Source organism: Perna viridis, chromosome 12 (assembly GCF_037379345.1).
Source record: "Perna viridis isolate PV_CMFRI_1.1 ecotype Kerala chromosome 12, ASM3737934v1, whole genome shotgun sequence".
Taxonomy (NCBI): domain Eukaryota; kingdom Metazoa; phylum Mollusca; class Bivalvia; order Mytilida; family Mytilidae; genus Perna; species Perna viridis.
In genome coordinates this window covers 10,826,935-10,854,640 of record NC_142456.1, presented here as the reverse complement: position 1 = coordinate 10,854,640, position 27,706 = coordinate 10,826,935, and the positions used below count along the sequence as shown (strand labels likewise).

General features: G+C 33.7%; 1 protein-coding gene and 1 pseudogene across 1 annotated transcript; one reads left to right on the top strand and one right to left on the bottom strand.

Annotated features, from left to right (window-relative positions):
- Nucleotides 1–23,228, bottom strand: part of LOC148601172 (kinesin-like protein KIF2A) — a 35,215-nt pseudogene extending 11,987 nt beyond the window's left edge.
- A 1,301-nt stretch (nucleotides 23,229–24,529) lies between these two features.
- LOC148601171 (uncharacterized) lies at nucleotides 24,530–25,561 on the top strand. The gene is made up of 2 exons (XM_088554616.1): nucleotides 24,530–24,725; nucleotides 25,144–25,561. The coding sequence occupies exons 1-2, from the start codon at nucleotides 24,558–24,560 to the stop codon at nucleotides 25,447–25,449; spliced, it is 474 nt and encodes a 157-aa protein (XP_088410742.1). The 5' UTR covers nucleotides 24,530–24,557; the 3' UTR covers nucleotides 25,450–25,561.
- The last annotated feature ends 2,145 nt before the right edge of the window (nucleotides 25,562–27,706 follow it).

Below are 27,706 nucleotides of genomic sequence, written 5' to 3'. Positions count from 1 at the left end.
TTAGTAAACATCCCTTAACATCATACATTAAAAATATGTTCCCTTCATTTTAAGAAGTGTAGCTTGAATATGTCAAGTGAATTTGGGCAAGTCCCGACAGTTTAAAAAATAGAGCTTCAAATCGAAAATGTGCTGTATGTGACTTCATGTATAGTTGAATTTCTATTTGGCTAGCAAGATCAATATTCCACTAGCCAGAATAGCAAGTTGGGGAAAAAAATGATTTCCCATACTGTGGACGGGTCAAAAACATTATACCCCTCGAAACTTCGTTGCGAGGGGTATAAAAATCATGTCCATATCTGCAAGTGTTTCAAAGGTGTCTGCAAAACTGAAAATGGACTGAAGATAGACTGATGGACGATTCAAAATCATTATACCCTCCACAACTTTGTTGCGTGGGGTATAATGAATTCGGTAATTTCACTCTTGGACTTTCTCAAAATGTTACAACTTTGATATCAATACGCCAATATCAGAATCTAAAATTCATGTTGAAAATATCGATAAATTATGAGAAAAATCTAGATAATAAATAGGATAATCAATTGGTGAATAACCAAAATATTGAATGCTTGAAAATTTAACTTGTGTGTGGAAAAAGTTGCTTACACTCATTAAATCTAGGCATTCTTCGGCACCAATGTTAATACTTTGGTTGTTCACTTTTTCCAATTAATTATACTATTTGGAATTTTTACTGGTCCAACCTCTTTTTACTGAAAAAGTGTTTCACCTCAAAGTTAAATGAAATGTAAAAGGAATGTAATTAATTGTGATTTATTTTAATTTAAGTTTCTGGGCAATAGTATTATTCTTCAAATAATATGCAATGATCTACATTTATGAACTCTTTTGGAAATGATTTTTGCAATACATAGCTTTAAATGATAAAATGTAAATCAAAAATCCTTGGGTGAATCAGATGGTTGCACTGAAAGTACTGGGTTGAGAAGTGTTACATGTTGATAGTTAAGGTAATATCTAGCAATCATTAGAGTAACATTGGAAGTTATTCAGGACTTATTTCCACTGAAGACATGATGAAAATGTAGTGTTTGTGCTGCAGTTGATCTTTTTTTCTATTCCTATAAACAAACCTAGAAGGTATACGTGAAAAATGAAGTTAAAAAAACACAATTTTTGTTACCCTTCACTCATTTTCAAGAAATAAACAAGAGGCTCCTAGGACCCTGAATCGCTCACCTGGTTAAGTGTTTGCCTTTCAAGGGCAATGACTCTAACAGTTGTCCGACAATTTTGACTCCATGAAGACTTTGGTAGGACTTATCATTACAATCATTTCATCAACTGAAAGTTTCATTCTATCTATTATAGTTTTCAAGATATTGGCGTTATGATAAGAATCATTTCAACAAATTTGAAAGATATTGGCTAAACCTAACCATTTTGGAGATATATGCAAATAATTACTATCTGACCCCTATGTTCAATTTTTAGTAAGAGCTGCAATGTTTTTTTTAACAGATCAAAAATCCAAACAGTCAATTTGTTTAGGATACCCTTAAAAAACAAAAATACCAACTTCCATTGAATTCTGTATTGCAGTTTCTAATTAGAAGATTTTTGAAAGTAATAACATCAAAAACAGCAAAAAAAAACTCCAAAAAGGGCAATAACTCCAACATGGGTCAACAGATCATCACCACAATTTGACCACAGATAGCACTCATCATTCTGAACACTTTAAAATGTCAGAATTTGGTTAAACCTAACAGTTTTGGATATATAAGCAAAAACAGCTGTCCGACCTCTATGTTCTATTTTTAGTAATGGTGGCCATGTTTTTTGACATATCAAAAATCGAAACGATCATTTTGTGCAGGATACACTTAAAAACAATCATTTTCAGTTTCATCCAAATCCATTCAATAGTTTCAGAGTAGAAGATGTTTGAAGAATTGTTAACGACGACGGATGCCAAGTGATGGCAATAGCTCACTTGGCCTATGGTCAGGTGAGCTAAAAAAGACATTTAGAACACCATTACAATCAAAGGTACAATAAAGAAAAACAATAGGATCTGAAGAGGTCAAAGGTCGAAAGTCTAATCCTGCTCTGTATTCCCTGAAATCAAATAATAAAGAATTACTGACAAGAGGTCATGTGTGATGGAATTATGGTGACAACTTTCAGAAATCTTTTTTGCCCATTTTTTTTGCCAAATGCATAATTGTCACATACAAGTAGAAATTACAGTTATTATAAATGCAGCATGCAATAGATCTTGTTACAATAGAATAAACAGGAAATAATCTATTGCTAAAGGCTTAGTGGAAGTTGATATTTTCTTCCTTGTGTGGTACTCCAGTAAACACCAGTCCTAAAGGCAAGTACTGGCAATGTCTGTGTCCCATGCTTATACACATATTTCAAAGTAAAACGACTTACCAAAATAAATAAATATCTAAATGCACACTACATGTAAATGAACCAAATTATATTTTTGAGTTTAAGCAAAAATACTAAATTAATAATAAACAATGAATTTGGACATTCAAAACAGGAAGATGAAATATTATGGAGGGTGGAGTTAGGTAAGGTATTACACAACTCAAACACTAGTTCTTGCGTGAAGTATAGTCTTCTTAAATGAGATGTCTTACAAATGCTCTGAATACATGTCATGGTTATTAAGTAGTACCTTAATGTGTACTTATTCTATATTCACGCTAAACATAAGGACGTGAAAATAAAAACACACAAATTTTTACCCCTCAACAATTTATTGCTATTCCTAAATATGGTATACTCTGCGATTGGGAAATTTAAATTATATGCATAAAACATTAACTATTTTACACCAAGACATGAAATTTCTTCAACCTCCACAAAACCCACTTATGATGTGTCATGGTAAACATTATAGACGAGGAATAACTTGATTAGAACTTCACAAACGGAATTATACTTTTTTTCAAAACCATTACTTGAAAAATTAGTTAAGTCTGAGAAAATTCTTTTAAAATTGTTTGTGTCAAAGACACTGATTGGAGTTACCATGGAAGTTAAAAATATTCTCAGACTTCAATATTTTTACCTTTGTGGCGCTGGGGCCTGGGACCACAAAATTTTACTCCAGAAAAATGCATCAACTTACTTTTAGATATACTAAAATGCTAAATAACGTTCTTGCTCGGATGTTGTTTTTTTTTAAATACATTGATTTCTGAGTATTTTCCAATGTTAAAAATAATAATTTTCCACCTTCTCCCCCTTGACTGGCCAATGGCTAATACAACAATGCTTACTTTATCATAGCCAAAAACTCCCAGTTAGGATCTGACATATCATTGTCTCGTTCATTCTTCAAACGTAGTGCCTCTTGTTGTGCTCTTCTCTCGTCTCTTTTCTTTTGAATACTTTCAACAGCCTTTATACAGTTAGACTTTCTTCGAGCTGAAAAAAAAAAAACATGCAAATGTATACTACAAACAGAACTCTGAAGACTGAAGAAAAGAGATATTAAATCAACTTTAAAAATCCTATTTACGTCAAGTAACATTTGATGTGCTTTTAATATATTTGATCACCATTGCAGGACACTTATATTTTTTATATTTATTACTAGTTTATTTATATTTATTGTGACAGCTTTTGTGTTCATCATAACCTTACCTGCAGCGCCAAGAGGTTTCGGAGGATCAGGTTCATGTTTGATAGCAGGATGTCCATTACACAAATCCAGACAATGTGCACATCCCAATATGGTAATCTAATATCCTATTAAGTTTCATAACAATCCTGCAGGTCACTGAGGAGGAGTTGGGGACAACCCATGACACCAAGTTTTGCTGAAAAAGGCTTAAGGTCAACATCTGTCATTTCTACAAGTTTTGTCCAGACATATTTTACTGACACTATGCACATCTTGACACAACATGGTTATATTACATCCTACAAAGTTTCATAACAATGCTGCAAGCTACTAACAAAACAATTGGGACAGACAGGCAGGGTGAAACCTAATTACCCCCCCCCACCCCACACTTTGCAGTTAGCAGGGGGTATCATTAAAGGCAGTGATTATTCAATTTTTTTGAAAGATGCCTGTGCTTTTCAATTTAGGAAAAAAAATTATTAAAATTTACAACGAACTGTGAATTTTTAAGTCAATTGTATTTCATCATACAGCTGGTTGCATTAATAGTCCTTAATTTACATCTTTATCGACAGAAGATGAGAAGTGAGGGAAAAATTAATTTTGGAGTTTTAAAAATTTTCACCTGATCAGGTGAGCAGAGCCTGCACGTGTCAAATTAAAAAAAATCAATAAATAGCAGGATTCTGGTAATTTTTAGAGACATTAAGGAAAATGATCATGCTCAAGGCATTGGGAAACAGTCTTATATTGGCTCTAAATCATTTATAGAAAAATCGCTGAAAGGTTTGCAGTCTTTTTAATTATGTTATCAGTAACACAAAATGAAACAGGCTGCTGAACTTATTTAACCTCAAATTTCATAAGAGTACTTCTTGTCTTTTGCAGTCATTGTAAGTTTAATTAAAATAAATCATGTAGACTTAAGTTATATAAAGCCTGAACCATTTTTTCATATAATACATTTGTAATTCATTTTCGGCTTGACATTTATACTCATATCATAAAGATGCTTCCTTCTAAGTAAAGCTTTTAATTGCTCACAAAATTAATGCCCTGCTCCCCCATTTGATAAAAAGTACCTTTTGACCTTGCAATTGATTTGAGTCAAATTGTAACATACAAAGTTAAAAAAAACGTATGTCTCACCCATTCCTAAGCTCATAACATTTAGAGGATCATAAATTCCTGGTAATATGCACAACTACCAATTATGTCCTAACCTAACCACCTAAAAAGTTTCAAGGTATTTTGAGCTGCAGTTTCTGGAGAGTTACAATTACAAAAGGGTAACAGACAGATGAACAGGGGAGACATAATACATGGTGCAGAAAAGTAGCAGACTTTTTGGAATTTTATTTTAAATGGACTAATTGTGATCAAATAGCAAATTAAATGGGAATGTACAGACGAAAACTTAAAATCTTTGCTGTAAAGATTTTGTATAGAGTTAGCATGCAAATGCATTCATAAATACCTTTGAGGCAATTCAGCAGTTTTGTTATTAATAACTAAATTTATTATCATCAACGGCCATAAATTTTATTGGGAAATATGTTTTAATGTAAACTCTTAATGAGGCACCTTTTGCACATAATTTTACTCTTACAAAGAAGGCAGCAAATGTCTCTTATAAATTCAATTTTCACTCAAGATCAGCCTTTTAGATGTTGATAAATTATACTGAGATGCCTAAATAAAGCGTAAAGTGATGTCTACCTTTCGGAAGATGCATGCATTTTTTATTCCATAGAATGTGTAAAAAGTTTTTGGGTAACATGTATAATTCACATTATATTGTAACAGATATGGCGAATGGTTCGTTTGGTAAGATAGTTCTCAGTTTTAAATCTTATTGATCCCTGGTGATAGCAGTTTCTGTGTCTTTAATAAAATGTACACCTTGTGTGCCTTGTTATGTTGCCTCATCCTAGTCCAACTCTAATTTACTAATAGCTCTTGAACAGCACTCATACTAGTATTCACCAACTAAAGTTAACAGTTCCTAGTTCCTTTTCCACATCAAACGATCCTTAAAAATATTAACCATGCATCCTAAAGTCCCTTCATATTTCTTATCCACCATAAATAATGCTTGCATTTCACTCACTTCAAAGTCAGGTTCCCATTAAATTCCTCCAGTGGCGCTCCTATATTGGCGGAAAACATCGTATGATATTGTAAAATGCAATAAACATCAAACGACAATATCGGTGTGGCGGGTGATTCCATTAATGATGGTTTCCAGCAGCAAGTCCTTCCCATGGCTGTTTCCTTATATTTCAAATGATGTTGATAGCACTGCAGCCAAATGCAATCTACCATGTTCTTGCAAACTTGCTCCGTATTTATACCTTCGAAATTATTCATACGCAGGCTCATGATAATGATTACATGTAAGCAAACAAAAGAACCTTGGCTTATAATATGTCCCTTATGTTATTTCATAATTGTGTAAAGATCCCTGTGGTTCTCTTCCATGAACTTGTTCTTTTTCTATAAAACTCAAATTAATTGGCTAGTGTTTCCATTGATGCTGTTGCTATGTGAAGTGGTGAAATATGTCACTACAAATAGTCCATGGTCCCAAACATCTATAGGTTTGAAATGTTGAAATAAATATCGAAACTGCTATCATTCTAGGAGTCAACATTTACATTAAACAATATCAAATTGATAAAAATATTACTTAGACCTATGTTGAAAACTTATGAAATGCCATCCCCAAAACCCGGGAGTGAAAGTAAACGAAAATAATGTCATTCATAAACACTGAAGACGGTGTCATGCTACTTCATTAAAAATATACTATAATCAATATTTGACGTTTGAAAAATAAATTAAACTTGTCAATACTCTTCAAAGGTAATGTTTTTCACATGCAATATGACTCTTCTGAACATGGAACCCAACAAATATAGTGTTTTTTGGACATGTGCTTGAAGCATGTTGAGTGAACTTGAATCATTCCAGTATTAAAGATTATATTGTCACGTTTACAGTAACAAAAAGTGATAGCATAAACTCTCATTCACCTTTGGTTAAGGGGAGATAATCTTGTAATCCATTCCTGCAAGAATCTAGAAAACAACTTACTTTTCTTGACAACATTAAGTTGTCTAGCTGAAGGACCATCACCATCTGGCTTATTCCCCTGCAAAATAAAACTTTCTTATGCTCATTCAAGTATCTCATAACTACATTCTCTCAATAAAGAGCTTTGCCATGAGTGCATGATACACCTATTGGCTAATATACCAAACAAAAAGCAATAGGGCATGAAAACGGAAAGTCCCACATTTTTTCATGAAAAAGTGCCAAAATCGCAAAACGTGAAATTTTTATAGAAAACAAAATTGACCAGCTTATAAAAAATAATACTACAACACATCTATCCTAATTAAACAAGCATTCTGAGTGCATTGTATGGCAATACAAAGTCCTCTACTAAAAGAAATCACTGTTGGAGAAAACTGAATGCAAATTTCATGCAAAATTTGTTATAAAAAAGTGTGGAAAACTACAAGTCTGCATTAATTTTCTTAGTCCACGGGCCATAACTCAGCATAAAATTGCGGACCAAAACTAAATTTAAACTTGATCTCTAACTTGCCATGGTAAAGCATTGTTCCAAAGAAAAACAGAGAGTTATTCACAATTAATCAAGTTATTGTCTGGACATAATGAAAATGCTTGTTTTTTACCTCTTTTCCTCTAATTCCTAAATGGTTTGAATCACTAAACCCAAAAAGCCTTTCTTTTGTGGATTGACACTTTTAGTACTGTTTCACAGGAGAATGCTTGCCTCAGGCCCTTAATTCCTGAAAAGATCAAGTCATAACCTCCAAAATTGATCCAGGGCTTCGTTTGGCAGTGTTCATTCCAGGCCATATCCTTGGGCCATTGGCATGGATATTTCAATATGACAAACAAAAAGTGTGGCATGTGGGCCCTGCGGGCGCACAGTATTACGTAGGTTGATCTCTGAATTTCCAGATTTTTTTTCAGTTCCATGTCAAGATGCATGTTCGTTATTTAAAGCACCAGTAGCCTTGACCACAACAGGAGAAGCAAAAGTAAAACTTTTTTCTGGACAAAATGACTTAATGACAAACTCTGCAGCAACATAGAACCAACACCAACCTCATGCTGATGTATGCAACTTGGTGAACATTCCTGAAGCACAAAACCTACACCCAACAAGCCTGAACACCAGAGGAAACACAGTCCGATTTATTGTATTATTCTACAGGACTGAAATATACAAATGTTCATTCTTCTCATCTGGCGTCAGACTATTGATTCACCTGTCTGAACTTCCTGCCACCGTACAAGCCCTTGAATCCTTCAAATCAGGGCTTGTTAAGATGAAGTAGATGTTGCACTTGTTTATATCGATTTTAACTAGCACGACACATACAGATTGCAGTCACCACCACATGTAAATAGAGCACAACCTTCATCACTGTACATACACCCTGCACCAAAGTGCCATGATGCTGCACTGTCCTGAGAGCAGAAAAGAACCTAAGGATAACTTATCTACTGGTTGAAACTCTCCTGTTATCCAAAAATGACCACCTATCAAACTGGCATATTGTCTTCCTTCTATTTGAAAATGTCCCCGTTTTACTGTCAAGGGGGCTATTGTGCAATTTTCTTGTTTGAACACTGCTTTGGTGGTATAGCACCATGTGGTACAATTTCATAAAGATCTATACACTTGCACTTCAGTTATTGTCCTGTCATGAAATAACAGACAACAACAGGATGATACCATTATACCACTGCAATTTTTTGCAGCCGTATAAAAACTTACCTTTGATGATTTCGTCTCTCTTCCTGAAGGAGCGGTGGGTGCTGATTGCAGGTCAGGGTTCAACATAAAAATTGCTTCTACTTCAATCTATAAAAAAGATAAATATTTTTAATGGCTTATTTCAAAAGAAATGAAGACGTACTTCAAAATGTTGACCTAAAGTTTACATCAATTTATGTGATTGAAAAGGCTATACATGTATATGTAATTTTTAGGCAGGCACATGGGTAAGAGGTAAACCAGATGCAAAATGGAACTTGCAATTGAAGTTGCATACCAAATATAAAAAAAACATATGTCAGCAGTGTTCTCCCCATTATTTTTAAGTACCACAGTGCATCCTGGCATAGCACAGCTCTTATGGCCTTCCTCCAAAAGTGTAGCACAGTGCTCAAAGTGCATTCTAACTAAAATGAATTACTGATAGCACAGTAATAAGAAATCATAGCGGTGCAAAGTACAGCGCTATAATGGCCTGGGAAGAACACTGGTGTGGTGAGAAACAGTCATCACCAAATTTTAGATACATGCATATATGTATAAATGTATATAATTGCTAATTCGAATTTACCATTGTGTGAGTATACTATGGCAAATAATATTATTATAACACCATACTTGTCTTGAAATGCAAAGATATCTATTAAGACTACTTTTGTATAATTTGAATGAGTTCGTCAGTATACTTTATCACAATATTTGGTCACGCTATGATTAAGTAAAACCCAGGAAATTAGTTAGCCCCCTTTGACCTTGACACTATACAAAATTCAAATGCTATACTGATGCAACAAATATGGTTAAGATTCTTACACAACTTAGTCATCACAATCAGATTCTGATGTTTAAGACTAAAGTTCTGATTATGATTTACTGTCCTGAGCACTAGTGGAACTGTCGTAATGTTAAACTCAGATTGTAAAATTTATTACTTCTTTGCCTTTTGTTTCTCCTTTTTCGAACCATTCAACGGTAACACTCTTTGATTCAGCATTTACATCACTGATTACAGCTGAATGAATCCTTCCTAAACTTTGAAGCAAAACATTAATGCAAGATATAATGTAAATATGCATGTACATGTTAAATGTATAATGTACATTTGTATGTGTGCCAAAATAGATAGTTTACTTGTATGGGGAAAGCTTCCCATTCTATGGTATGTAGGGGATTGGGTATGGGGGTGGCAATGTTGTATGGGGGGAATGAGGTAATCAGGTTCAAATCCATTATTGATCTAAAGAAATATATTACATGTATATTTAATTAAAAATAACAGCTAAACTGTTTAAGAATTTAAAAATATAAAATTTAATTCGATAATGAAAATGTTTGATAAGAAATACCCAATGGAGATTGTATGGGGGTGGGGATATTTGCATGGGGAATTATCAAATAACAAAGACAATAAAGACAAATCTTATTTGAATATCCGACAAGACCAGAATCTTTCAAATTTCTATTGCACAATTAATATGGTCATTATTTGTCGATTTAAGAGAGTCCAAATTCAAAAAAAAACTAGATAAAGTGATGCCCCCGCATTTAACCTTCATACAGCTATATCATAACTCATAATTGTAAAAAGCACTTTGTCAGATGTGTTATTGTGTCTGTGAGACACATGCCCCCGCATGTGGTTTTGAGTAAAACTCAGCATAGCTGAACGAACCTTAAACTCAATCTGTAACTAATCATGACAGACTCGCATACTAAAAACCAGTCAAATATCTTCAAGCATTTACAAACAATGGAGAAAAACTATTATTTCAATACAATTTTTAAAGTGCAGGGCCCATTATTTTGGTAAAACTCAGCGAAGAAGAATGAAACTTATACTCGATTTGTCACTAATCATGACAGACTCACATACCGAAAAGCAGTTCCATATCTTCAAGGGTTTACAATAAAAGTGCGGAAAACTGTTATTTCCATGGAATTTTTTAAGTCCAAGGCCCATATTTTTGGTAAAACTCAGCGTAGCGAAACGAAACTTTAACTTGATCTGTAACTAATCATGAAAGACTCACATACAAAAAATCAGTTCAATATCTTCAAGGGTTTACAAAAAAGTGCAGAAAACTGTTATTTCCATGGAATTTTTTAAGTCCAGTGCCCATAATTTTGGTACAACTCAGCGTAGCAAAAAGAAACTTTAACTTGATCTGTAACTAATCATGAAAGACTCACATACAAAAAATCAGTTCAATATCTTCAAAGATTTTTTTTAAAAAAAAGTGCGGAAAATTTATGGGACGGACAGAATTACGGACGGATGGACAGGGGTAAAACAATATGTCCCCTCAACTTATCATTGCGGGGGCATAAAAAAAATAGATATCAATGAGATGGGAATCATCTCTGTGGGCCCCACTGTCAATAACAGGTGGTAAACAAGCTGATATGAAGAATTATTTGAAGTTATTACATAGTCTCGTTATGTGCGATTTTATTCTAAGATTTTTTAGTGCTTTTTTAAACCTTGATATTTGACTAGGAAGTTGTACATACATTGTGACCAGTGTTCTAGCTAGGATTTGAAAATTGAGGGGCGGAGGGAGGAGGGCACTTTAGCGCGTAGCATTTTTTTTTCAACAAAGAAGGGACATTGATTTTGTATGTTTGTGTTAAGTCAGTAATTTGTATTCAATTGCTTACCTGCCAACTTTTGAAAATGAAGGTTGCATCATAATTTGCAAACTGAGTAAATTTGACTGCATGATTAATATATGCATGACACCCTTATTGTATTGAAAGACCTTTCTCAGATGACCAAGTGCTTTTAAAAACAGATACATCTTATATAACACAAATATATAGAGGTGAATAAGCTGACAATGTATTACTGAAGCCTTAAGTTCCTCTATAAAAGATTTATGAATTCAGTTTCAATGTGAAAAAATTGTAGTGATATTTTAAATTCGTTAACCTTCTTGCAGTGAAAGTATTAAACTTAACTTACTAGGGGGGTTTTAACGTCCATAACTACCCTGTCGGGTCTTGCATGGACGGTTATTAACTTTTAATGATAAGGGCAACTTATTCTTAACATTTATGACATACTCTGAGGTAAAATGTTGCATAAAATGTTACAAATATTCAATATTGCTCAAGTGAAATATCAAAATCTTATGTAAGTAGAAGGAATTTTATTTCTTTCCTATAACTATTGTAATTACAAATTATGGAAAAAGTCCTTTACTGTTGAAAATATTGAATTTTTTTTTTAAAATATTGAAATTATAAAGGAGGTAACTGACATTTCGAATAAACAAACATGTGCAACATGCAATTGTTTACACCGATAGTTCTACTAAATTTAGACCCGTCACAAACCCTCTGGTGTTGGTTAATATACTTGAAATGAAATTTTTGTATATATGTAAACAGTTTATTATTTGAAGTTAAAATTATAATGCTTGGAAAATGTTTTACCAACTTAGTAATGCCTTTCAAAATTTACTCAGTTTCAGCAATAAAAGTAAATGCATATAAAATGCCAACAAAATGGAAACGATGTCTTTTACAAAGTTTGGTATACACGCATCATAGTTCTGTTAGTTCTACTTTGAAAATGGCAAGGTGGCGACCTTGGTTTTCGTTTAGTTACGAAAGCTGTTTGTCGAGACTTGTCTTTTAGTCATTTACATATAAGTTTTCACCTAATTTGAAATTAGAAAATAGTATTGATTTTTTTTTAATTTGTACATTATTATCAATTTAATTTGATATTAAATAAAGTTAAAATAGACGTATGATTATTTAATTTGGTATTCCGCATACTACGTGAAGAAAATACATATGTACGTTCCAAAATGTAAGTAAAGTATAAGTTTTATGTGTCCTTAAAATTTGAGAGTAGGGAGAAAAAATCTTTAAGTCATTTTTTTTTTTTTTTTATAATATGTTAATTTTTGGTGAATAAAATTTATTTCATATAATTTAATTTTTTTTAGTAGCTTTATGCAATTTCAAATTTTATAATTAATTCTGTTTCATTCTAATATCCATAATTAATGTTATCAGGAACATATAAAACGGACAAGATTTTTTTCCGATATTTTCCTTATTATATTTTCCATTAAATGGTACGCATGAATCTTAGTTCTGGATTCGTAAATTGTTCGTACTGTAAGATGTTTAATTTCATCTGTTCCTAGTTCGTCCAATGATCGATTCCATCACTTGTACGATCTGCACTACATGACATTGTAAGAGTCCCTGGATGGAACAGGAAACTATGAACTTTTTTGTTCTTTTAAGACATATGCTGTTACGTATCAGAGCTTGTTTTCAAAATCTTCCGAGGAGAAAGAAATTCTGTATCAGAGATTTGTATTAGATAAAAAATAATTCTTCTAATGCTGTTCGTTCAATATGTGGAAAACATGCAGTGCCAACATACCAGAGACATAAAAAACCCAATCAATGTTAAAGACCTCGTGCAAATAGAACACAGAAAAGATGTTCAACTATTTAAAACTGCATGACTTAATCTTAATACTGTTTATTTATTCATTTCTTTAAAAGCTTTTTTCAAAATCAGCATTACGATTTTTCATAAAAACAAGAACAAAAATTGCTACAATAAAAATCCACCCTAAAAATTATTTCAGCTCAATTAAAGAAACATTGATTAATCTATCTAATATAATTACTTTCATTTAAGCCCCTTCCACTTATTCAATTAACATTATATATTTCCAACAGTCTAATCACACATAATTCCACTATTGAAATATAATTCTAAACTGTTTGTTAAACACAACAATGTTTATTCAGTCGGTATCTATTCAGTCATGGTCTGTTACACATAGGATTGTCGGCACATGCCAGAAATTTTAGCACAAAAGACTACAGATCTAACGATTCAATGACTGTTTTTACACTAAATTTAGTTTGTTTGTTTGTTTGTTTGTTGGGGTTGAACGTCCGAGCAGCAATATTTCAGCTATATTCAGACGATGGACATGAAATTGATGATAAAATGAGCATGAAATAATGATGAAATGAAAAAGGGATGGGACACAAGGACAATGGGGTCGACAGATTTTGATTGCCACTGGAAATAGGGAGAGGTGGGTAGGGTCGGGCAATTTAGCCTCCTGTGGCGGAGCCCAATGTTCCTACTCCGGGAGAATATCACAGTAGGGTTCTTTCACGTGCGAGGAACGTGGCATCTTTCCCAACACGGTGCACCACTATGGTTTGCGGTCAGGTTTTCCGTATTATAGCCTGACAACCCCAGCATGTAACACACCAGGGGTACACCATTCCACGACCTGGGGCACACATCCCAGTTGCTCTGTGGGCACTATTCTGAGCACTATTTAGTCGACTTTTACGACAAGCTTAGCGCTGCTGCAGGCCTATTTTTTAACACCCGGACCTGCACGGGACACTAAATTTAGTGTATTTTATTTAATTATAAATTACTATTTCAATGGTAGTACTTTTACTTCAGAAATATGTCACCTCATTGGTCTTAGTGCACCTTTTATGGACTTAAAGCTTTAAGACCGGTCTTTGCAGTGTTCAGATGGACAGAGGAGAAAGAAATTCTGTATCAGAGACTTTTGCTAGATAAAAAGAATTCTTCAAATGCTGTTCAGTCAAAATGTAGGAAAACGTGTAGTGCCAACTTACCACAGACATAAAAAAAAACAACAACAACAAAAAAACATTATTTAAGCTCAATTAAATAAATATTGTTTAATTAATATATCTAATATAATTACTTTCATTTAAGCCCCTTCCACTTATTCAATTTAAATTATATTTTAAACACTCTAATCACTCATAAATTCCACCCTTAAAATAATTCTAAACTGTTAACACTGACAAGGTTATTCAGTCAAATTCAGTCAAGGTCTGTTACACAAAGGATTGTCGGCACATGCCGGAAATATTAGCACGAAAGACTACAATTCTAACGACTAAATGCCTGTTTATACACTTAGTGTATTTTATGTATTTTTTAATTACCATTCCAATGGTAATACTTCAGAACTAGAGGCTCAAGAGAGTCTGAATCGCTCACCTGGTTAACCATTTGCTTATTTGAAAAACTTGAGGAATGAGATAGGCTAAGTTAAAATCAACTAAATTGTAAAATGCAAGAAATGCTTTTCATAGCATTTTCATGACCTGAGCCAGAATTTTGGTAAAGACAACAATTTTTGAATTTTTTTCAAAAACCTGTCTTATGACCCCTAAGTTCCATTTTTAGTATAGGTAGCCATATCTATTCACGGATTAAAAATCACAACAGTCATTTTGAGCACAATACTCTAAAGAACTATTATGCTTATTTTCATTCAATGATCTGAAATGGTTTTTGAGAAGTAGATTGTCAAAGTTGTACATGTGAAAAAGAAAAACAACAAAAAAAAAACTGTTTCAGGGTTCGCAACTCCTACATTAGTCAATGAATGGTATGAATTCGGCATAGGTCCTTCTCATGACGCTTCACAATTTAACCCATGCCAGAAATTTGCTAAGGCAACGGTTTTTGAGTTATTTGCAAAAAACTGCCATCTGACGCCTATGTTCTATTTTTAGTAATGGTGGCCATGTTTTTTCATGAATCAACAATCCCAATAATCAATTTGTGTGGGATACCCTAAGGAACATATATGTCAACTTTCATTGAATTATGTACAATGGATTTTGAAAAGAAGGATTTCAAAGTTGCACATGCGAAAATCAAAAAAACAAAACGTTTCTGGGGCCGTAACTACTACATCAGTTGACCAATCGTTTTGCAAATTTTGACATAGGTCTGTCTCATGATGCTAAACAATATTACTTATGCCAAAAATTTGCTAAAGCAACAGTTTTTGAGTTATTTGCAAAAAACTGCCATCTGACCTCTATTTTCTATTTTCAGTAACGGAGGCCATGTTTTTCATGAATCAACAATCCCAACAGTCATTTTGAGAAGATTTTCAAAGTTGCACATGCGAAAAATGAAAAAAAAAACTGTTTCAGGGGCCGTAACTCCTACATCAGTTGACAAATTGTTTTGAAAATTTTGGCATAGGTTCATCTCATAATGCTGAACAATATTACCCCAGCCAGAAATTTGCTAAAGGCAACGGTTTTTGAGTTATTTGCAAAAAACTGCAATCTGACCCGTATGTTCTATTTTAGTAACAGAGGCCATCCTTTTTCATGGATCAAAAATCCCAACGGTCATTTTGTGCAGAACAGCCTACGGAACAATCATGCCAAGTTTAAAACCCATCAGTCCAGTAGCTTCAGAGGAGAAGATTTTTTAAAAGTTGTCCACGACGACGGATGACAAGTGATGGCATAAGCTCACTTGGCCTACAGACAGGTGAGCTAAAAATGTTATCTCATGGGTGTTAGTGTTACTTTTATGGTCTTTGTGCACTACATATAATTTTTTTAATTAGTTACCACCATATCATACTAAGTAGAATGTCTCATGAATATCCACATTTTTTGCAATTAGTGAATTAGAAATAAATTATTATCTGCAGTTCTAAGATGAATTACTGTATCTCACGAAATGCTGTTAATCTTTTATCCATTGCTGCACTTAAAGAAGACACGACACAAAAAAATATTTTTTTCAATTTTTGGTTCATTTGATTTATTACACCAAATATATATCATAAAAACGTCCCTTGTAGTCACTTGTACGGTTCAAATGAAGATAAATTGATTCAAAAATGGACAATGACCCAAGCCATACAAATTTTAATTAGTCATGTGGTCACGTGACCGTGCTACGTCATTGGTTCTCAATTCATTGATAGAGTGGTTGAAATGCATGGGGCTTCTACACTTTTTACATGATTTCTACAATGGAGAGTGAAAATATTGAAAGTTCTGGTTTGCCAGCGAATATATTGATACAGCTGTATCAATTTTAAACAACTTCGAGAAGAAAATGATAAACAATGACAGAAATATTTAACTATTACATATGTGAAGACTAGACCCACAGACGACACCACTTCTTTTCAAAGATTACGTAGAAATATTTCAGTACGTTCTGTCATGTTCGATTGGACTTTTTAAATAAAATAAATTCACATTCACATTCCAAGATTTAAACTGTTCTGATCTCGATCCGTTTTTACTCCTGTCAAGTGTACCAGTACCTTGCAAGCTAGTACAGCTATAGGATAATACGAACATGTTTATTTTTATATTGGTTTTTGATAATATATTTGAGAACCCATAAAGGTTTCGTGCTGAAGATTCCTCTTGTTCTAAATCTTTTTTGCTAAAATTAAATATTTTACCTGACCTATAAAACAAGAGGCTCTCAGAAGCCTGAATCGCTCACCTGGTTGAATTTTGCCTTTCAATGGCAATAAATTTAACAAGAAGTTGTCCAACAATTATGATTCATAAGTCTTTGGTAGGACGTACCATTAGGATCATTTCAACAATTGAAAGTTTCTTTTAATCTATCATAGTTTTCAAGATCTTGACTAAAAACTGTAAAAAAAAATTCTCCTTTCAAGGGCAATAACTCTTACAAGGAGTCGTCTGACAACTTTTATAGTCCTAATAAAAAGGGTCAAAAAGAATTTGGCTAAACCTAATGGTTTTGGTGATATATGCGAAACACTACTGTCTGACTCCTATGTTCTGTTTTTAGTAACAGTGGCCATGTTTTTAGACGGATAAAAAAATCCCTACATCAGTTCTATGCAGGATACACAAACAAACATCCATAACAAGTTTGTTTCCAATTGATGAAATAATGTCAGAGGAGGAGACTTTTGAAAGAAATAACATGAAAAATAGCAAAAATAGTTGAAAAAGGCCAATGACTCCAACATGGCTAAACAGATTAAAACCCAAATTTGACCAAAGATAGATTTCATCATGATGACCACGTTAAACCCATGACAGAATTTAGCTTAATCTAACGGTTTTGGAGATACAAATGTATGTGCAAAAAAACTACTGTCTGACTCCTATGTTCTCTTTTTAGTAACAGCGGCCATTTTTTTAACGGATTGAAAATCCCCTTATCAGTTCTATGCAGGATACCCCTAGCAACATTCATACCAAGTTTGGTTCTAATTGGTCAAGAAGTTTCAGAGGAGAAGACTTTAGTATTATTGTTAATAACGATGACAAAGGACGCCAAGTGATGGCAATAGCTCACATGACCAAAGGCCATGTGAGGTACAAAGTACTGTTCGTACCAGAAAAACTCCCTTCAACACTCCTAGGGTTGCCCATTATAAATTGCGTATTGTGTCCAATATTCATGTAAATTGTTTCATTTCCAAAATCGTAAGACAAAAGAAATGCAATTATATTTCAATTATCGAAGCCATACACCTGTGTCGACACCTGTGTCACCAGGCACCGAACCATGTAAAGATAAAAGAAGCCACCCATGTATACATTTACAATGCACCAAAATGGATATAGAGAACCAATGACGAAGCACTTCCATATACGGTAAGTGGGTGCTACTTCCGGTTTCATTTATGCATAATAATTAGGTCGTCTTGATAAATTTTATGAAGTTTATCCCTTTATTTATAAATCAAAATTATGAAATACTTTCTTCATTGACAAAAGACAGTTTATTTCTCTAAATCTCACAATGCTTTTATCTACATGTATTGTTATGTCCCTTGTTAAATGACAATTTCTTCTGAATTCACCATTAATAACCTGCCTAACTAGATGAAACAGCTTCTACCATATATGAATTTAAGTAAGATTTTGGTGATACATTTTTTAACTGCTGAGAAGGGTTCTGACTTATAGACAAGACCTATCTTATGAACTAAAATGTTCATCTTCTACGTTTTACAGCTAAAATGTAATGCATTAAAATTATATTTACTGTTTACCGTCTTTATTTTGCTAAATACAGGCCTTCTATGATTTTATTTGTATTTCCCACTCATCCATTTTACATGTGTCCGCTTATGTAGCAAAAAAAGGTGTAATGGAAACATGACCCAATAATGTACCATAATTTGACAAAAGTAATCAATATTTGAGTTGGTTATGACAATTATATGTTTTTAATTTCTTTTTCCTTCAGATAAAACCTCTTAACTTACTGAAATATCTTCAATAATGATTTGTTAGAATATCATGAACTTCCTGTTTTATTCATTGTTGTTCCCTATATAAATGATTTTAATTTGGGTTATTAGTTGTACCAAAATTAGAATGAATGAAAAAATGGCTGTAGTAAAACAATTTACATGGCTTGTCAAGAATTTAATTACTTACTACTGTAAAAACAACTCTGGCTTGTAATTATTAAGGTCTTTCCCATTTCAAAAGTCAAGGTCATTTGTTTTAATGGTCAAAAACTGGGTCAAAAATGCCATTTTTGCCAATATGGTTCAAGATAGACAACTCAAACTACTTCCAATCAATTTAGAAGCATGGTTCCACATCCAATGATATGCCACAATGCATACTTCCGGTCAAATTTGACGGTTTTCAGAAGTCGGTGAAAATACACCAATTCGCGACATTTTCAAAAATTGCATTTTTTTTTTGTTGTATTTACTCCAGGATACCATATTTTCCTTGGAATAACCAATATAAACCCTTTTCGACAAATTTTGTTAAGGTCTTTCCCATTTCAATGGGAAGACCTTTTTGTATTTCTTCTGATTATTATTATCATTCTTTTTTTTCCGCCAGTCATTTTGCCAAAGTTTTGGCTGAACGTATCACGACACGATTTTGACAATCTTTGGAATTCACCCTGTGAGACGTGATGATTTGTCGGTCCAGAGTTATCTGCCCCGTGGCGGAAAAACTAATTTTGCTAAAATTTCTTAAACCGTTTTAGATACACACAAACCGAAAGCTCCATATTTTTTAGAAACCCGGGGCAGTACTATTTGACAAAGTTTCGAAAAGATTTGAGGTTTCCCTGGTTACGCGATTTCGCGACCTAAAATGAAATTGTTCGGTTGGTCACTAAACTTTTAAACCGTAAGTCGTATAGACTTGGGACCTTCACTGTTGATCTTAAATGATTTGCAGTATGTTTTTGTATTTCTTGGTTCTTAGTCAAACTTTGACAAGATATTTTACCTCATTTGTATGTTCATTTCTGAATCTCTATTAGGCACTTTTTTGCTGTAGTTTTTTTTGTTTAAGTCTTTATAGTATGAGTTATAACTACTGGTAACGCGGTATTTACTGTCTAAATATGTATCTATAGGAAAACTCTCCACCGACATTTAGAACTATATTCGAATACAACGAATTCCATTAGTGGTGTCTTTGCCGGTTTTCGTTATTGAAAATCACCTCTCTCTTTGAAAATTGGTGCACACTTTGAAAACAACAGTTCTTACCGTAATTAATGCATTTTTTTTAAACTAATCTAAAACAAAATGCATATGGATAAAGACAATAAGTACATAATGTTAAGACATGCGTAATGTTCGTTCGTTTCTTAAAACTGTCTTTAAAAGTATACTTCCAATACATTTTTTTTTAAAGTGGCCTTAGACATATCATGGGCACCTAAATCGGGAGTGTCCAGCTTTTTATCAGTAAAAACCACTATTTACGATCATTAAATGCAAAACAATCCCATGTATGGCCTAACATTTAAACAACAGCATAGCGAGAATATCACGACAAATAAACATGTATTAATAATTTTCAATTGTCATTTAAATAGGAAAATCAAAGTACTCATGTACTGAATCAATTTACATTTACTCTGTAAGTTGCCTTAAAATAGCAAGAACAGAGACCGACTTCTTGGTTATCAAAATATTTAAACAGTTATTGTACAGTAATTTTGTAAAATCACTTTCTTCCGATATTGTTGTTCCAACTTACACAATGGAGGCACATTATTCACACTTATACAAAATATTCATACTTTTGTAGAGACTTAATAGTACGAAATAAGAGTTTACAATCTGAGTTTAATTTTGACCACATTTGTTCAATACACACTCAAATAATACCTTTACAATGCATAATTCTAGGTTAAGTGTGTTTTAGTACTTCATAGAGGGGTGGCCATTTGACCTGGAAGTGACGATTGAGACTTTTTGCTTTGCAATACTTTATAATTATCTCCCTTTGAATTTATCTATTTTCATGAAAATCACAAGTTCATTTTGTTCTCAACTGATTGTATTGATGGAATTGACAGGAAAAAATAGTTTATTACAACACAGTTACTGCAGAATTCATCGTTCTTATAAGAATCAGAGCTGTTTTGCAAATTTAATAATTGTCAAAAACCTCGCCTTTTAGAACATATACAAGAAATAGATATTGTCGATCGAGCCGTCTCGACATGCTAGAACACAATAAGCCATTAGCCGTGAAACAAAGGTCATTTCTCATGAACATGATAGTTGTCAAGAGAGAATTGGTGGGAAAGACCTTTCAATTGTTCTGTAACAATTGACCATTTAATTTATTTCAACATTTATTGAAGTTAGCAAAACAAACAGGTATACTCATTATAACTCAGGAATATTAGCAATGCAACTGCCAAATATCAGCCTGACTTATAAGCGGGACAAGACTAAGTTCCAGAAATTTGAGACTGAAAGGGGGTCCAATTTTTGGAGGGATCAACTTATACTTGAGTATATAAGGGCAAATTTTTATTACACATATTCTGAAATGTGTTGATTTTCTCTCAATACCAAGCCACGTGCTGGCATGTTGGATAATTGAAATTTATATCCTTTCTGCCAGTACACATGTATGAAACTATGATTTGATTCAACGTCGGTTTTTTTCATAATACCCATATGAAGAAGGCTTTATCTCTGCACAAGGATTTTTTCAGATGTGGACTGACATCTGCACTTTGAATGGATTAATCATCATATAAGTTTGTCTGATTTCCAAAGGTGAGTGACTCAGGTCTTATTGCCTGGCTCATCAACATCAACTTCACCACCTTTTCTGTTGTCCTAAGTCAAAAACCATCAGTCATCAAAGTCAGACATTGTCAAGTTTAAATTCTGAAAGTGTCAATACTTTGTAGATCTTTGGAAGTCAGCGTTCATGACGTAATTAATGAAATTATGTAATCATGTTTATGTACTTGACTTTTTATGAGCAACTCGGCGGGTGTTTCTAGAAAAAGCAGAGGACGCTTACCCTACAGGTGCACCTCGTCCATTATTCCAGTTTATATTGGAGTCGAGTTGCTCATTTGCTTTTGTTACTTTGTATGTATGATTTTAGTTACTTTATGTTCTTTGTTGTGCATGTCTGTTTTCCATGTCTGGTCTTTGTCCCTGGATTACATTCTTTTGATTACCGCTATAACCTTGGTTCCCTTGATTACTCTATTATACATTTAAACAGTCATACGTGCATTTCACTACACCTTAATGCATTGATAGCAAGGAAAGAAAGAGATTTAAAGATACAAGTTCCTTTTCATTTAAAAAGGATATATATATCTGCTTGGCAACGAGCTGGTGATGGACACATATGTCTGCTTGTCAGTAAGAGGATTATTAAGTTAGAAGGCGACTAATTTCATTAATTTTCTCAGGGGCAATTACTGAAAACTAATAAGTAATTATTGATTTTTACAGGAAAATTTTGAAATTTTTATTATATTTTAGTGTTTTGTGAACACTACCCTACCTCAGTATTTCCATCATAACTTTGTCATAATAAGTTTGTTAATTCTATAAGCCAGCTCATAAATGTATAGAAATTTGTCTAAAATTCATTATACTGACACCTGAGAAACTTTTGTCTAAGCAAAACACTTTATCGGGATACATACTGTATTATTAAAGCGTCAGAAATAGTAAAAATGTAGGCTAGATAATAGTTTAAAAGACATCTAGAAAAGCTACTTCAAGTTGGATCTTGATAAAATCCTGCAATTTACACTGAACCGGGAACAGTTCTGTGGGATATCAGTAGTATTTTAAGTAGCATGAATAATATAATAAGTAGGAAGTAAACTGATGAAACTTTTGTAAGAGTTCACCCATTTTTAAAAATAGAGTAGCAGTCAAAAGATGAACAAGTAACCTTCCATTTTTGCTGGTTGATGGCTTCTATTGACATTCCTGGTTCTTCCAATTATTTTACAAATATTTGGAATTCCCTTTGCCGTCTCCCACATATTACTGATGAAAAATTCCTAACAAAAGGTGGCAAAATGATAAAAGACACAAATTTCAAATTTGTTAAAAAGGGAACCAGATACTTTTGCTTCAGACTTCGCTTGCACTTAAACCAAGGTCATTGCCTTCCTAATATAATTAACTTCTGTAACTAAAATCCTGAATAATTTCTATCTCCCCAGTATGCTTAAGTCAAATATAAATCTCATGTTTTAAGTTGACCCAGTATTTAGACCGGGAGCCATATTTACTTTTGTACATTATATAGACTTTGTTAGGAGTGACCAGTCCCAGTATCTAGTATTAGCTGTAACATCAAATCCCTGAAGGCCCATCAGGCTGATGCATCATAAATTGAAAGTTACACCAACCTGTTTAATTTAAACCAACGAAACAAATAGACACGTTCGTCACATTCGTTTCTATAACAAGTCTACTGTACAGTGCACATAAATCAACATGCTTAGCTTAAATGGTAAATGACGAAAAGCCCAGTCATGCTGGGGAGTTATTAGCAACCGCTTTAGGTCATATGGATAAGTGCAGATTACCGTCCGTTCTTTGAATGTCGACATTGACACCGACTTTCAGCTTTCCCATTTCATCCATGACTGTTACCAGTTGAACAAATATCTGACAAATTTATCAGTTTTTCATTTAAATGTTTGTTTGTTTGTTGGGGTTTAACGTCCGAGCAGCAATATTTCAGCTATATTCTGACGATGAACATGAAATTGATGATAAAATGAACATGAAATGATGATGAAATGAAAAAGGGATGGGACACAAGGACAATGGGGTCGACAAATTTTGATTACCACTGGAAATAGGGAGAGGTGGGTAGGGTCGGGCAATTGAGCCTCCTGTGGCGGAGCCCTATGGTTCCTACTCCGGGAGAACACCACGGTAGGGTTCTTTAACGTGCGAGGAACGTGGCATCTTTCCCAACACGGTGCACCACTATGGTTTGCGGTCAGGCTTTCCGTGTTATAGCCTGACAACCCCAGCATGTAACACGCCAGGGGTACCCCATTCCACGGCCTGGGGCACACATCCCAGTTGCTCTGTGGGCAGAGCGCCCTAGCCCCCGGCTAGGGTTCTGAACAATATTTAGTCGCCTTTTACGACAAGCTTAGAGCTGCTGCAGGCCTATTCTTTGAACACCCGGACCTGCACGGGGTTTTTCATTTAAATAAAGTAGTTTTAAAGCCTCCCGTTAAAAAAATTGAAAGGCATGTACGCATGCGTACAATACTCACTAAGTTTACTTCCTGAAATCGCAAAAGTAACACGTATCATTTTAACACGGTTATTTTATGAGGGTATCATCCCCATTTTGACTCGGGATTTTGGTCATTTTTAGAGTGTACTTTAGACTTAGGCACACAAGTCCATTGACTTAACATTTCAAAACGGTCCTACTACACAAAGAGTGGTAGAGAGCACGTAATTTTGAATTATTTGAGTAAATAAATGTTTCTTAGTATCTATATAGTGTTTATTTTTCTATGTGACCATTGAAAATAATATATCAACTACTATTCTGGATATTTATTCATAGATCTGCATCTAGACATTGTCGCGCGATCAGTTCGCAAAGTCTGGTGATGTGAAGGAGTTAAATAGCTATTTATTTGCATTTAAATAAACAAAAACAATGATGCATAACTTGTTATGATTCAAAGTTATTTTATTAAATTAACGTGTCTATTTTTTTCAAATTTAAACATGATTTTTGGAGGACGTATTTCTACTCGTAGACTGTTCAAATTGGCGACCAGATAAATAAACTAATAATGTTACGGTGACGGTGAGGAAACGTAATTAATCAGTAAATAGATTCGAATGTCAAAATATCCCGTCTTTTTTTGTGGTTAATGATATAGTAGTTTACTTTGTATGTACGTTATAGTTATAGCAAAGTATTCCGAGTTAGACAAATAAACTTTCGAACGGGCAGCGTGAGAAGTTTATTTGGCTAACGAGGAAGGCGTTGCTATAAATGATTTGTAACATGAATGACACGCCCATGACAGTCCGTGCAGAAAAAAATAACGTTTGGCGGGAAAATCTAATAACCCGCACAGTAGGCAGTATGGCAGACGCATTCGCTCTACCAGATTGGCTTGACATTGAAAATGTAGAAAGCGATGATTTGGTTCTCTCTCAGGTGTGTATTTTTTAATTGAATTAGACAGATTTACGCTAATTGTCTTTTTGAAGGCTTTTAAACACAACTATTCGGGGCATGGACCCCCTTTTTTGGCCCAAATGTAAAAAAAATCTATTTATTTTTCCATATTTACAATTTTCTACAATATGTAGGCATATAACAAGTCTCAAAACTCCATAACCAGTCGATTACAATACCTTTTCTACTATCCACACGATCCGCAAGTGAAAAGATTTTATTGTTTTACCTTGGGACCCAAAAAGGGGGGGTCCATGCCCAAAATACCTGTGCTTTTGATCGGAAATCGGTAAAATTTTTCTCCGATGTGATGTCATTTATATGCCCTATATTGGCCCTTAATTTTTGGAAATATAGATATTTCATTTTTTTAATACGATTGTTTACTGTTTTGCAGGTTCTTCAAGATGTCGAGGAAGATATATCATTAGCAGATGCGTCGGCAACAATAGAGGAGAATATTAGATTGTCGCAAATTCATCAAAATATTGAACCATTTTATGACATGAGTGTTTCGCAAGCTGTGGATTATTACCACTTGGGCACGTTTGGGCTTGGAGATTTCTTACTAACCGACTTCAAAGATGAGAATGTCGAACCGGAGCGTTTCATCGCACCCGTTTCAGATGAGGATATAGAAAAGCTGATATCGTCTCAAACGAACGCAAACACTGTCTGGCAAAGAAAACCTGCAGAGATTTAAAGATTTGTATTTTATTATATGAAACCTAATAAAATTGACATTTGTATGTGTGCTTTTTTGTAGGCGTAATCTTTTCCCAAAGAGGCGGAGCTTACCCATGCAATATTGGTTTTAGTGTTTTGGTTATTTTATGGCTATTTCCTCATTGCATTATATAGGCCCATGTGACCTTTCATGCAATATTATTTGGTTGCTTCAATTTAGAGCATACATTTTGGTACATGCTTGTCGTCTCTATGTTATTCCATAAAAAGATCAAAGGAAAAAAGAAGATTCATGTTACAATAATAAATGCTGCCATTGGTAATATGTGTTATAGTATATGTAATATTCAACCATTTCGTAACATCTTGATGAAAAGATAAATGGAATTTCTATAAAAATTCGTATAGCCAATACATGTATCTCACCTGCAAATAATTTTCACAAAAACAAAAACAAAAAAAAACAAAAAACAAAAAAACAAAAAAAAAACAAAAATCGGAAAAGTAAAAAAAAACCAGAATTTTCGGAAAAGCCAAAAAAACTGACTCACCCAAAATTTTCGGAAAAGCAATACGTCCGTCAGGCTACTATCTGCAGGTCATTTTTGCCTGTTGGGGGTTATGTTGAGTTGGATTTTTTATGACCTGATTTCGGGCAATATCTAATTTATCTCCAGGCCACGAATTCGTATCAGTTTCCGTAGGAAAACAACTGAACCTATCGTCTTAATTCGGTCATTTTCGGTTTATGTCGGGCCTTATTTCAAATAATCTTAATTCTTATTGGACCGCACTAGCACTGTTGCAATTCTATTGGCTCCTGTAATTTCTATCTACAGATTTCCCGCTATTATGTCAGTTGGCCATCTGCTATCGTACAAGGCAGTAGTAATTTAAGTAGGAAACATGTTGTATAAAAAAGAAATTTACAGCGCTGTCACTTGGCTTCAAAGGTAAGTGATTTTATCTGTCACTTGTTTGTTTATATTTATAAATGATTTGTTTTTAAGGCGATGTCACTGTGAGTATTTGTAATTTAGTAAGTTAAAATTTCAATTTCGAGAAGTCATTCCCCCTTTTCTGTGCTATGAAAGGCTTCCACATTGCTTTGGCCTGGCTATGGCACTCAAAATACAGATTAATGTATAATGTAAAGTTGAAAGTTTGGAAACTGTAACATTTATTTTTTAATCATTAAAAACAAAAAGAAATTTGCTTCAGGAGAGCCGGTTTCTCCCATGAAATACATGTATGTATAGATAACTTTGAAAATTTTAATTGGTGAGCTATCGCTCACAAAAATTTAAATCACTCCTTCCAAGTGGTTAATTTATTTTTTTTTTGTCACTAGCATAAAGTAAGATCATATTTATTTCATGGCTCAATAGCTTAATAAAACAAATTTTTACTGGGTATTTGGTGATATGAAATTTCTAATCTTGACTTCATCAGGGAGTGTGTATTAATATAAATACCCTAACTACATATGTACTTGAAGAAATTTTAGTAGACCCTACTTTATGTAAATGTATACATTTATACATGTACATGTATGTACCAAGGATTTTTACAGTAGACTATAAAAATCCTTGTATGATATATAATCAGAAAATGCCCAAAAGGGGGCACTCCAGTTTTCTTTCCAATTTATAATATGATACAAATTGTTTATTATCAAGACTTTTCGAGCATAGCTCCCACCACATACACACATGCACACATAATTGTGAACTTGTCATAGAAAATAAGCATGAAGTTATTGTATTTAATATTGAATATTTTATTTGCTGACACACATTTTCATTAAATTGTCATGGCATAGTACATTACAAAAACTTACATGTACATTAAGAGTAAACATGAACAAATACTACTACATGTATGTGTGGATGGCTACATGTGTGTATTTTATTCTATTTTTGTTGGTTCCACAAATTGTGCTGTCAGATGTACATGTTCACAAACGTATGTTTTCAGTCTGTGGAGCTCACTTCACACAGCAGTGCATTCATAATACTGATTTTTACACCTTGTAAATTGAAAAAGTTTTTTTTGTTTTAAAGGTACATTCTGAGTGGTGTGAGGTGGAAGCCCCTGCAGTCCACCATGTACAATAGAAAGGGTCAGCCTACCCTCCTGTAGGTCAGCCATTATCTTATGGTCAAAGAAGCTTATACGTCAGGTAAAGTATTCACTGTTGCATTTTTCAGCTTACAGTCCACCTGAGCTAAATGTACATGTATTGTCATCATCTGTTGTAGTTAACCTTACTT